This window comes from Pseudonaja textilis, chromosome 1, assembly GCF_049901715.1.
Source record: "Pseudonaja textilis isolate UNSWEBS1 chromosome 1, rPseTex1.2, whole genome shotgun sequence".
In the NCBI taxonomy this organism is placed as follows: Eukaryota; Metazoa; Chordata; class Lepidosauria; order Squamata; family Elapidae; genus Pseudonaja; species Pseudonaja textilis.
This window is the reverse complement of record NC_141990.1, coordinates 123,688,391-123,702,133: the sequence shown is the minus strand read 5'-3', so window position 1 is coordinate 123,702,133 and position 13,743 is coordinate 123,688,391. Positions and strand designations below refer to the sequence as shown.

At 35.2% G+C, this 13,743-nt stretch overlaps 1 protein-coding gene across 1 annotated transcript in view; it reads right to left on the bottom strand.

Moving 5' to 3' along the window:
- Window positions 1-1,251: 1,251 nt before the first annotated feature.
- The window catches only part of GCLC (glutamate-cysteine ligase catalytic subunit), a 32,028-nt gene continuing 19,536 nt past the window's right edge, over window positions 1,252-13,743 (bottom strand). Inside the window, exons 9-16 of the mRNA XM_026695196.2 lie at window positions 12,907-13,045; window positions 12,407-12,519; window positions 11,163-11,255; window positions 10,233-10,337; window positions 5,902-5,983; window positions 5,685-5,788; window positions 3,226-3,346; window positions 1,252-2,282 (exon numbers count right to left, since the gene is read on the bottom strand). Coding sequence (XP_026550981.1) covers window positions 2,077-2,282; window positions 3,226-3,346; window positions 5,685-5,788; window positions 5,902-5,983; window positions 10,233-10,337; window positions 11,163-11,255; window positions 12,407-12,519; window positions 12,907-13,045 — 963 coding nt within the window. The 3' untranslated portion in view covers window positions 1,252-2,076. The remainder of the gene's footprint in view (window positions 2,283-3,225; window positions 3,347-5,684; window positions 5,789-5,901; window positions 5,984-10,232; window positions 10,338-11,162; window positions 11,256-12,406; window positions 12,520-12,906; window positions 13,046-13,743) is intronic.

Sequence of the window (13,743 nt, the reverse complement as noted above, 5' to 3'; positions counted from 1 at the left end):
TTTTCTTTCCTGCCTTCTCATCCTCAATAAACTTTTCCCAATTGTTACTTTCCAGATGTGTGAGTTTATTGCAACTTCCATTATCCCGAGCTAGCACAGCTAGCCTGTGGCTCAATGTATTTGGAATAAATGGTTTAAGGGAAATTGCCACAGAACTTGCTTATCCTATATGGAGACTTTAATGTGTAGCTTGCAGTTTATTTGCAGTCTCTTCATAATACCTTGATCCTTACATCAAAAGGGAACATGTTTGGTGGCTTTACATTACACATAAACCTGACAGTATGGTGTTTTATCCTATTCAAGAACATTGAATATTTCCATAATAAAGAGAGTATCAGTAAATCAGTATCTCATTAAATCTTCATGTGCATTGGGAGACTTCCGATGGCATTTCCTTCATGGCCGGACCAAAGACCGCGATCGTGTGCAGCTTTGATCTGTGTTCTCCCCGTTGGAGGGCTCCGAAAGGTGAAGAAGGGGGAGACCGCCAGTTGGGTTGAGAGGAGACGCATCTCCTCTCCCTGGCTAGGCATACTCCCTCTGAAGACGGACCGCAGTGGTGGCCAAATATGGCCACCCTGAAGAAGGAGAGCTAACCGGGATAAAGATCATGCTGGAGTGGTGAAGAAGCGAACAGTGTGAAGATGGGACTAATCAGGCACAACATTTGGATACAAAGGTACCCGAGAATTAAGATACTAAGAAATTTTTAAGAAAGACAGTAAAAGCAGCGACCAGAGAAAGTGGGAAAAAAATTGACAGCTGAAAGTGGCTTTGAACTTTGAAAGGAGTCAAGTTCAAGGAGGAAGCCAGAAGAAAATACCTGTTTAAATTGGATAAATATATGATTTTGGCACTAAATAGGCATAATTAAAAGCTGAACTTGAATGTGTAAAAAAAAAAACAGTAATTGATCGTTGGATTTATTGAATTTTTGAAACTTGTGCTACCATAGTGCCTGTCCACTATCATTGTTCACCTATCTATTTAACCAACTTCTTTTTGAGAGAAGTTATTAACTCAGGCGGTTTGAAATTTAACCTATTTTCATTCCCCCACCCTTCCCCATCGTAGAATTTTGAGTTGTTTAAGATTATCAAATAAAACCTTTCTCATAGATAAGAGTTTAACTGTGGATTTCAATTCCAAAGTTGCTGCAAAGTTACTCACTACTCTGGTCTGAATGCTTTGTCAATTCCTGTATCATGTCAATGGAATCTTATAAAAACCACATCGGAGCTAAAAGAATCTGTTTTTTTAAAGGACACTTTAATCCAAAGGGATGTGGGTTTCAATTCAGGATAATTTTGCATCTCAAATTGCTAGTCTACGTGGTCGTACTTTTTTCCTAGAGTTTGAAATCTGAAATTAAGAACACACAATGCAAAACATTACTGACTGGAGGTGATAGGAACTTCCAGCAACAAAAACATAATATTAATTTACACCCAAGTTATTTAAAGAGGAACTACTTTTATTAATCCTACTAGGACTGGGACCAAGATCTACTTAAATCCAAACCTGTGAATTTAGCTATATGACTACAAATGTAGTTTTATAGATGTCAGTTAAGTTTTCTAGCATTAACTTCAGCAAGATTAAGATTGCATCATTTTTGTACCGCAGAACAGGAACGTATGAATCAGATTCTGATTTTAAAAAAAAATACAGTAGGTTATTCACTGCATTCCAGACAACAGTCAGAGTAAACATTCAGCTCTGGAATGCAGATAATATACAAGAATCAATATGTTACATTTACAAAGCTGTTTGATAAACAGTACATTTTTCCAGATTAAGTATGTAAAAAGGTATAAGTTGGTTTCACAATGACTTTTAGTATGATACTAAAATACACCGGTATTAAATCAAAAATATATATTATTTACATGTACATAGTATAAACCTTAAATAGAAGAATGTACCTACTATAGGAAGTTTTAAGAGAAAGCTGAAATTGGCCACTGTATAATGTAATAAAACCACATTTGATCATCACATTATGAACCTGCAGTAGTGTGGATAGTGTTCCTTTAGATATTTTATGATTACATATCAAATTAAAACTTTTCATTAAGAAGTGGCTTTAATTCCACTGTACTTTAGTTTATTTAAGCCCACTCCAAGCAGTTCAGGACATTCAACTTGCTCTTGTGCAATTTGGTTGCATTTCCACATCAGGCTGTAATTCATCTCTTCTGAGATCACACTATCATGTTTGTATTCTGAATGATTTGCAATGAATTCTCGCATCCATCTAGCAGCTGTCATTAATTCGCCTAGTGGAGAAGTCATATGATATACATTAAAATTCTCTTCATTATCTCCCCATATTAATCTATAACTTTCCATTTACTTTTTAAGCATTAGCCTTCATTAAAATGTCACCTTAAATTTCCAAATTACATGCAAAGAGTATTCAACAGAGCTAAGAGTAAAGGTTACTCATTCGGTCACTATACTATATTGTAAACTCAATGAGTTGAATAGGTTTTCAATCACACATCTATCAATGAAAAAAACAATAACAAAAAATTCTGAGTATTATCTATACTTTTGTAAAGGGTATTATTTTTGTAAAAAGTAATAAAATCATGGACAAAATAATAAGTAAACACTGCAGTCGTTAATGGGCAAAATGTTAATAAAAAAAACAAAGTTATCATTAGCCTTTTAGGGGGAAACAATTTATAAATAGGAGCTGATATACAAGAGATGGAATAAATTAAACCAGAAGTATGTAAACTCCAGACTTGGGGCTTTAAATGTTATATCTCTAGAACATCATTTTTTGCTACTTGACAACCCATATACAGGTAATCCTCAACTTAAAACCACAATTGAGACCAACATTTCTGTTGCTAAGTGAAACAGTTAAGAAAATTTTGCCCCATTTTACGACCTTTCTTGCCACAGCTGTTAAGTGAAACACTGCAGTCGTTAATTACTAATATGATTATTAAGGTGAATCTGGCTTCCTCGCTGACTTTGCTTGTCAGAAGTTTATAAAAAGTAATTCCATGGCCCTGGAATACTGCAGCAGTCATAAGTATAAACCAAGTGTCTGAATTTTGATCACATGACCATGGGGATGCTACAATGGTTCTAAGTATGAATAATGGTGATCAGTCACTTTTTTCAGTGCTGTTGTAACTTCGAACCTTCACTAAACGAAAGGCTGTAAGTGAAGAACTGCCTATAACATCAAATGTCTATTCGTACCTGATGCTCTTTTTTTTATTAGTTTCAGATAGTTTAGAATGCTGCATCTTGTATCCACATCCACTTCCATATTTTCAAGGTAAGAGTTTAAAATTGGAATTAATCCTGGAAATACGCCTTCCTACAAAAATTAAACCAGTGTTGAAATAAAACTGCTAAAATATTTATTTTTCTACTTGAATATTATAAGAAACCCTTGTCTTTTGATATGGCACAAGAGTGCCCTCTAAAGGATATGAAAATATGAACATTGGTAAGCCTATAAACCAGATTATGCTTTTCATTGAATGTATGTTTTAAATACAGACTTTTCCATATAATGCTTTATACCATGACATGTCTCCCATGTCATAGGGGAGATCATGATGGATACCTCAGACTAACACCGATCACATCTGCCCACCCACACTGGACCAGTGTGGCAGATTATGGTCTATTCCTTTCATATGCCAATACAGCCTCAAAAACAGCCCTCATCCCCCAAAGGCCCTGGGGCAACTACCATGGCAGCAGGAAGATCTGCCCGAAGGCAGAGGGTGCTAAGAATCACCAGGTTAAATCAGGCTGCCTTTGGAACCTCAAGACCATATGAGTTGGAAAAAGACCTTCATCCTGGAGTGGATAGATAATGGCTAAAATGATGATGGTGATGATGATGACGGCTATGACATAATTACAGAAATATAATCAATTCCTTTATTACTGAATAGCAGGGTTCAGGGAAACTTAGATTAGCTGCTGGATAATTTTCTGGTTGGCTACTGGGCATCAGAAAGGACACAAAGCAACACCTACTCTCTCAAGAGAGTCTGCTTTTCACTTATTCTCTTTGTATAAAATAGTAAAGTATAAAACAGGAAGGTACAAGAAGAGGGAACATTTACATAACAATATCTAAGCTACAGCTCAAATAATCACTGTCAATCATCATCTCTGCAAAAAACCCACCTATGAGTATGTTCTGTAAACCAATATCTTGATCAAGCAGATAATAAGCCACTAGAATAATTAGGTAGCTTTTAAATGTATATACACAATAGTAAAACAAAAAGAGCTAGAATACAAAATATCCAGCATAAAAGTCCTGTTTAAAGCAGAAACTGTGCATATCCAAGTTATGCTCAGATCCATTTGTTTCTAACCCCTTCTAGTGGTATAGAATTTGGCCATTTTTAGGATGACTTTTCTGCAAGCCTGATAATTTAATAGGAAACGCAGAATTGCCTGATGGGATCAGTCCAGTAATTTTTGATTAGGGGAGAGATTAATTGGGTCCATCTTCCAAGAAAGAGCATTTCTGGAATTCCTATTCAATTGTTTCAATTTTAATGTCTGAACATAGGCACAAGTGCCCTAGGACATATTATTGTTATCTCCCTATCAGCAACAAGGTGGAATATCAGCGTAAGTATGCCTTATGGCACAGCACCTGGATATTACAAAAATATTAGGGGATGGTAAAAGGTGAACAATGTGATTATTGTACCAGCAGTCTGAAATATCAAACCAGTCCTTTTATATATTAAGATCTAAAATTCTCTGCTTGATTTCACTTCTTTATTGATGTCCAACATAGATAACAACCGAGGGCAACTAAACTGATGTTACTGTTTATTTGAAATATTTCCTATGTATAATGGTGCTTAAGGTTGTGAACCTTTATGAATTTTCAATAGCTCTGCATAAATACAGCCCAAAATATGATCTGTTCCCCACACAAGTCCTAAAACTGGATCCTAAAAACAAGTCCTAAAACCTAGATCCCCCAGTGAAACAGAAACTTTATACTTGTTCATTTATTTCTGAGGAAAATGAGCCAACCTACATATTTGTGAGGGAAAAGTATGGCGCCTCTAGAATTATCACTTCATTTGAAGAGAAACTTAGAGCCAGGTATTTCAATTAGGTGTGATTTTGGGTATTCACTACAAAAATCTGCTCTTCACAACACAGGTATGTGGAAGTATGGCTACAACAAAGGAGATTTTTTATGTCTTTGAAAATACTTGTGGATGATCACCAGGCTGGAAAAGTTTACAAAACTATTTATAATAGTCAAAAATTCAAAAGGATTAATAAATTTTGTTTCTTGTTTCTTTGCATAGTTCCCCCCACCCCAGTTCTTTTTTCTCAACGATTTTCTTTTTTTATATCTAGACTTCACAGGCTTAAAAACATGTGTAAGTAGATGGTATATACCTCTAGGTTCCAGAATAGTCATTTAAAATTATTCCTTCCTGCCTCAGTTCATTTCTGAAATTAACATATTAAAATAACAATGAGTTCAAGATCTCTTAAAGGCTAAACCAAGATAAGTCATTTTCTTATGATTGCTATCCTCAGCTAAGGAAAACCAAAATCAGAATTTCTTACTTGCTTACTTTAGATTCCAACCCTGATTCTTAATTTAACTCTTCATAAAATCTATAAAATATAGCAAATTACATGAATGATCTTACCTTTCCATTAATTATTGTATCTATGCTCATTAATGTATATTCTTCTACATCTGTTTCTGTACCATTTTGAGTTGTACCACATCCATCCACTACTGCATTGCCACCTTTAAAAAAAAGAATCATATTGAGTGAAGAACACAACCAAGGAAGCCAATTTGTTTTACATTTATTCTATACTCAGGTGTTAACAAAATCAACCAGAAAATAAACAGCATACCTTTAGAAATGTCTTTTCTAAAATAAAACATGCCTTGCCGGACAGCATCTCGTTTCTGAGCTGCTTCCATGTTTTCATCCACCTAAGAAAGGGGGATAGGAGAAAATGTTACACTGGGTTTCTTGCTAAAATGGAAACAAGCGTGGTTAACTTTCTAGTCAGAAGATTGCCCTTTAGAGCATATTTTTATTAGTTTTGCATAGATTTGTATAGTTATTAAATTTGATTATGTAAAAATCAGGATTCTATGATTACAAGTGGAATTTTAACCCGATATTTTCTTTTGGAATGACTGCTATCTTATTTACCTTCAAACATGTTATCTTATCTAACTATGATTTTTCCATGTGCCTAATCCCTTGAAATAATTTAGTCACCTTTCAGTGATTGCATCACTAAATTAAATACATAATTAAGAAAATACCATTTAGGCTTCCGGTGGCACTTTCGTCAAAGACGGACTGAAGACTGTGATTGTGCTCTTCGATCAATGCTTATCCTGTTGGAGGGTCCCAACAGGACTGGATCCATCTCGGACCCACCTCGGAGGAATGGGGAAAAGAGGGGGAAGACTGCCAGCCAGGTTGAGGGGAGCCCCAACCCCCTTCCCTGGCTAAGTATATTCCCCTTGAAGACAGGAGGTAGCGGCAGTTTTAATAGCTGCCCTGAAGATGGAAAGCTTCCGGGACTTAAGTGTGTGCTGGAGCGGTGTGTAACCAGGCAAAGGATTTTGGTTGTTTTTTTTTGACAACCCCGAGAAACAGAAGGAAAGAGCCCTCGTTTAAGAGTATGGCAGCGGCAAATGGAAAATAAGAGAAAATTATAAGGTAAATAAAAAAATGGATTATAAAAGGACTTTAACGGAATTAGAGATCAAATTTGGAATAAGATATAGAAATTGGCATTAATTAGGCATTGGATAGAATGCTGGACTTGCCCAGAATTGGCTCTATTTAAAAGAGCTAATGGTTGAAAATTAGCAGAATTAATACAATTGAAAAAAGAAAGAAGAACTTTGAAAAGTGAAAAGCGATGTAGAGCGCCATCTAATGGTTAAAGGCACTTTTTCCTCTTATGATTTTATGGAAAATTACTGGTCTTACAAATGTGTGAATTAGAAATGAAATGAAATAAAAGACTATATTATAACAGTAACCCCTGAAGCACCAAAAAAGGGGAATTGCAGCAAAGGGACAAGCGAAGATAATATATTGGGACTGTTTGGTGTGGATTGTGACAAGGAGACAGAAGGATTAACAAGGGGAATTGAGATAAATGGATATTTTTGGCAAGGACACTCCGACTTTTACTAAAATAAAGAATAACTCAACTGATTTTTTTTAGAAATATAGATTGAGGAGATTTGAAGTTTAAAACTTATTGGGAATTACCTTAAGATTATTATATAATTATTTATGAGAAAAATGATAAGAGTAAGAGAAATTAAGATGGCTTTGTTATATATATATATATATATATATATATGCATGTAAATTGATTAATCAAATGATATTAGAAAAACAGAGAACATGGTAAACCAGAAATGATTATATTGGAAAGTAAAATATTTGTAATGAGAGTACTATACTATGATTAAAAAGAAGGGGAATGAAAGTTTAATAAAATTTCATAGGTCAACCAGCTAAGTGGAAACAAAGTAAAAATATGAAGTGGTTATATGAAAATCTCTGGAATAAATATAAGAAGTATTGTAGACTGGGGGATTTACCATGTAGATTCTGAATATATTAGTTTTATTTTATTTTTACTCTTTTTTGTTTATTTATTATATATCGGCTTTGAGAAAGTTAATGAAGATAATAATGAATAATGTAAAATAAAATAGATGGTAAGCTGAAAATGGAAGTAATACAATTATAAACAGTGCAAAATATATATGAGGATGAAATGTTTTTGATATTGAATTAGTGAATTAAAATATGAAGTGAGAACATATTTAAAGATCAGTGGAATAGATAATGATTTGAAATGAAATTAGATAAGAAAGTTGGAAATATAATTATGACTATATATAAATATAGTAATATAGTATAAATATAGCATTGTAACCTGGAATCACGTTGCTCACTTGTAAAAAATAAAAAAAACTTTTTATTAAAAACAAGAAAAAAAATACCATTTAGAGCAAATTTTATGAATTTTAGATTAATCACACAGAACCAAGGTTTCAACATCATCACTTTGTGACTGAAATTCGGATCCCAATCACTAATAAATCAAGGACTAACCATATAAACAATTAAGCGAATACGAACAATTTTCTTGCTACTAAAGATTGCAAATATCCAAAAAATCGAAGTATATTACAATCCATATCTTAACCGCGGCCAGACTGGCATTTGCCCAGTGCTGGAAACTACCGTCTATCCCCACTGAACTTATGGTTATTCAGAAAATTTTACAATGCGCCGAAATGGACAAACTAACCCAAGCATTAAAAAATAAAGAATCCTCAACCTATTATAACAATTGGAATCCTTTGTATAATTGGCTAAACCAAAGATAGATCACCTCTAGGAAAATCAAGGCCGAGGGCCTCTGAAGCAGAGATAAAGAAAAGCACCGCCGACGATAGTTTTGAAGAAGAAAGGACCTTACAGACAGTCACAAAAAATATGGTTTTATTATAATTGTTTTCCCTACTCTTTCCCCCCCTTCCCTTCCCTTTCCCTCTTTCCTCTCTCAAGCCTTCCTCTCTTTCCCTCTTGGCCTATGCCAAGACCTGTTTGTCTTTTTGTTGTATATAATTTGTAGCTGTGTTGTTTTCTTTTAAAAGTAAAATTAATAAAGTTTTTTCTAAAAAAAAAAAAAGATTGCAATTTAACAGGAGACGGTGCTTAACAATCGCAACTCTGGCCTTGTGTGGTGTATTCTTTCCTAAGAATTCTCTTCTAACATGCTAGAACATAAGTTTTTTTTCAAAGAACATTTGAGTTGAACGGTTTGTTACTATCCTTAACATTTTTTTTAAATTGCAGTATTTATATTTAATTATGTTATTTTATTTGGTTTTGTTGTGATTTATTATTGCTATTGTAAGTCATCCTTGCATTATTACAGGTAATCCCCGGGTTATGAGCGTTCCCTTAGTGAACGTTACACGATTAGCACCCCCAAGTGTTCACAAACAAGTCCTGAAATGACAAATCTTGCAACACGATGAGAGTTTTGCACCCTTAGGAACAACTGCAGAGGCTCTGCATCATTCACTTTGCTGGCCAATGGAGGTTCGGAAGGGTGGGCATGGACTGTGCAGGCCTCTATGGACCTCCATTTTGGCAAGCAAACTGCTGGACAAGGCTCGCAGAGGCCTAAATGGAGCTACAGAGGGGCGCATGCAGCTGAGAGGCTGGAGAGGAGACAGCCTGGTAGATCTTCGCATAAGTGACCTGGCGTGGCAGGTGGGGGGGGAAGCAATTGTGGGGAGCATGAGGTATTTTAATGGGTTAGGGAGGCCTTGGGTGGTCTTCATCTGTTAATCTGGCTGTTCCATCTCTAGCAACCCCCACCGTGGCCTTCCCCCCCCGCCTGAAATACATCATGTGCACTTAACGAGCCACACAGTCAATTAGCAAATGCATGGGCAAAAGGAGGGAATGATCGCGTTCAAGATAAGAGATTCACTCCCACGAATCCTCAGGTTATGAATGGAATGGGCAGGTTCCATTACATTCATAAATCAAGGACTACTTCCATATAACTTTGGTTGCTTTATTTTATTTATATTTATCAAGGAATTTCTTAACTGTTACAGATTCATCTGCAGGATCCAATCTGGGTTGGTCACTGGGACTAGAAGTTTAGTCTTCCAAATTTTTGGATTCGTGCTGGAGCTCATTCTCTGGGAACCTCTCTCTCACCAGAATGTGTGCTTGGGGTATTATAAGCTTAGTGTTTATATGGTGCCTGGTTGTGTGTGGCTTTTGTTGATTGGAGTGTTGATGGCTGTCTATTAAGTCATTGGCTGTTGTTTCTTTGTGCTGCCAAGTTCAAAAGCTTGGAGAACTAAACCTCTGGTCCTGGTGACTATCCCAGATTGGATCCTGCAACATTATCCCAGGACACGTATATTGCCTTAATTCATCTATATGCTTTTGTTGGTTGTGTTGTAAAATGCTTTAAGACAGGGATGTCAAACTCCCGGGCCATGGGCCGGATGTGTGATGTGTTGCCCATGCCTGGTTTAGCAAAGGGGGAAAAAATCCCAGCACGTCATGTGACATTACCATGAGGTGAATTTGACACCCCTGCTTTAAGACTATTGATTTGGCAGTACACAAGAAAAATAAGTATTACACAAACACTCTTACCTTGGACAAAGGAATGAGAAAATCCAATTTGTATGAGAGAATGACTCGAGTTAACAGTACAACAAACACAACATATGCTGAGTTTTCAAAGTCTGTTAACTGGACCTAGAAATTGAAAGGTATCTTTTAGAATTGTTGAGTTATGTATATTGTATATATCCCAAATATAGTACAGAAAGATTACATCATAGATTCTGATGAAGACTATGAGATATCAGACTTAGAATCTTTTGGTAAATATTATCAAAATTATATCTTTTAGTGAAAGTTTTCCTAAAATAGAATTCCAGAAACCAACTAATGGTACAGTTAGATATTCTTGTATAGCAGTGGTTCTCAACCTGTGGTTCCTGGACCCCTGAAGGACTGCAATGTCATCACAGAGAAGGCTTGAAGAAATGTTATGATTTAAATCTTAAGTCTTGGGAGTCTGTAGTTATGGTCCATGCTCACAAAAGGTATTTAAAAGTCAGTGGTGAAGAAAAGGTTGAAAATCACTGTTGTACAGAATTCTGCTATTACATGTTCTCTTTTGAAAATTCCAAAATTGCCAATTATTGCCAATATTTTCTGATATAGCCAAAAGAACACTTGCACATCAATATTTTAAAATAGGGTATTTCAGAACTAAGGCAGCCTTATGCAGAGAAAACATGATTAAAGAATGATATGGAATTTGTGATTCTTTCTGATTTGATTACAATTTCAGTTGAAATTAAGACTATCCCAGGCTAATAATCTATGGCAGGCAATCACTGTTTGTAGCAATGGTAAACCGTGTAACTATAACTTAAGTATCTTTATGATACTTAAATGTGTATCATGGAAATGTCAAAATAAGAAAGCATGAGCAAAAAGACGCAAATGTACTAAAGTATGTACTACAGTTTTGTTTCATAACATAATCCCCTGAGCATGTTTAGTGCTTACCTCCATTGGTCTGAACTCAACTCTCCATCCAATATCTGAATTTGGAGGAGGCGGCTTAAATCTCATTGTCTGCCAATTTGTTGACTGAATATTCTATAGGAGACAAAATAGATGTTGTTAGGCTACAACTGTAACTCTATGTGCTCATCATAGTGTAAGACTTTAATACTATTGAGAATTCATGATAAAACAATAAGCTGCAAAACCGCATCAACTGCACTAACAAAGCATGAGACTTTGTACTGAAAACATTTAGAATATTATATAGCCCTTGACTGAGCAGACCCAGTTTACATTGTAACCGAGATGTTGTTAAGTGGGAAGGGGAGGGAGTCCCAGCAAAGAGGCGCAATGTAGGCCATACACAGGTTTGTGGAGGAAGGTGCCACTGTATGGCGCAAGCTCCAGAAGTCCAAGGATGGAGAATTGCAAGGGTAGGGAAGATTTTCTGGAGCAACTCATAAACTTCCTGCTAGCTTCCCCATTATCTCTGCTTGGGTGAAGCTGAAAGGAAGGTTGCGAATTATGATCATGTAACTTCAGGATAACACAACCACAGTAAGCTTGCTGCCAAGCACCTGAATCATGACCATGAGACTGCGAGGGTGGTGCAACAGCCAGGAATGGTCTTAAGTATCACTTCAGTACTGTCGCAACTTTGAACAGTTACTGAACAAGAAGTTGGTAAGTGAGGGCTAGCTTTATTCTCAGATTTTGTTTGTTTTTATTAGGTTTGTTTTACTATCTGTACTGATAGAAATTGGACCATGCCAATGTCCAATCATAGGATGAGCAGAAATAACAGGAAGATTCTGCACTTACTTACTTGTTTTTGATTTTCCACAACTGATACTTAATTATAATTTGGTAGTCCTGTGCAGACCAGTGTTTTCAACATGTATAGTTTTCATCCTTTTGTTTCCTACATTTTCATATGGAGTCAACTCATACCACACTCCCTAAATTACACACTGACCTATGCTCTGAAAATTGAGTAAGTATTAAATGTTTTTGTCACATTACTGATATGAATAATTTAAACTTGGAATTTTTATCTGTGTTGAAATATACAATGAAATACATACTTGAAAGTTTTCATTTAAGAAATACTGAAGAAACATGTAATGCAGCAAATAATTATTTTTAATTATTTGCTGCTGTAGTTTTGATCCTTTTTATTAGAAAATAAATGATATATTAAACAAACTATGTACAACTTTTAATATAAACTAGTATAATATAACCTCAAAATGATCAGATTCATTTGCGTCATCCAGATGTATTTTTTCTTCAAACAGTGTCAATGGGTCACGAATAAATAAGTGAGCGATATGTTGTGCCAAAAGATGATCAATGCCTACAAAACCAAGAAATTGAGATATCCATTGTTAAAAAGCAAGCCAGTTTATTATATATAATGTGCACATTTATTTGCTTGCAGTAACTCAACAGAGCTGAGGAGAGATGAAACAGTCACCACAAACATGAATGAAATATTTTGAGTTTGATAGGAAATATGATAATTGACTCATTCTTTCAATCAAGAAAAAAAAACTGCTTTCAAGATGATGGATCACCGCAGAAAATTAACTAGCACGTCTGATGCTGCGTTGTGTTATACTTCAAGAACAGCTTGTTTAAATTAATCACAAGTAGTCCTTTTTAAGGATTGTGTCTGATTAAGGGGGAAAAAAAACAAGACAAAGGCATGGAGCCTCATTGTCACACTGATTTAAATACTTACCCTCTTTTACTAGATGCTCATAGATTTCTTTATCTATTGTCAAATCAATGTCATTGTACTTTTCACCGCATTCTGAGAGATAACTGTCTATGGAATCGTATCTGGATTTATTGATTCTGAAACGGTTGTTCTTCAATGGCTATGTAATTTAAGAAGAGAAATGTCTAGTACCTATTGTCATTATCTGCAAGAGATACTATAACACCGAGTCAATGTAGCATTGAAACCAAAACTGCAAACATATTTTTCAATAGTTTAATTATTTAGTAATGTGGACTATTCATATAAAGAGGGGCAGGAGAGTGTTTAACAATAATTAACAAACATTATGAAATGACTAAATGATACAAATCCATAATGCAAAAAGAAAAGTAAAATCTATTAAAGAAAAAAGAGAGGGAGATAATAAACCTCTTTAATGAAGGAAAACAATCTAACAATTGAGATATGGATCAATAAGGGTTCCTCAATCGCCATGCTCGAAAACAGATTACAGTTACAGAGAGTTAGAATAATGAAACATCAGAGGTGAATCCTGGGTGCATTTTACTAATTTTATCTCCTGCTATTGGCAATAATTATACATGGTAAATATGAATATTGATATACATAAATACTTTTTATTTTATACTCGGAACCTGATCTGAAATCTGATGAGAATAGTTGTATACCAAACAGCACCTCAAAATCTGATCTAAAAAAAAATCTCAGAATACATAAACCTGAAACAGTTTTCAGCTTTGATGACCTAATCTGATCAACCTTATCCATCTTAGAAGACAATCAAGGTTTGAGTTTGATATTCATTACAGAAATATCAGGACTGTCAATCGGGGT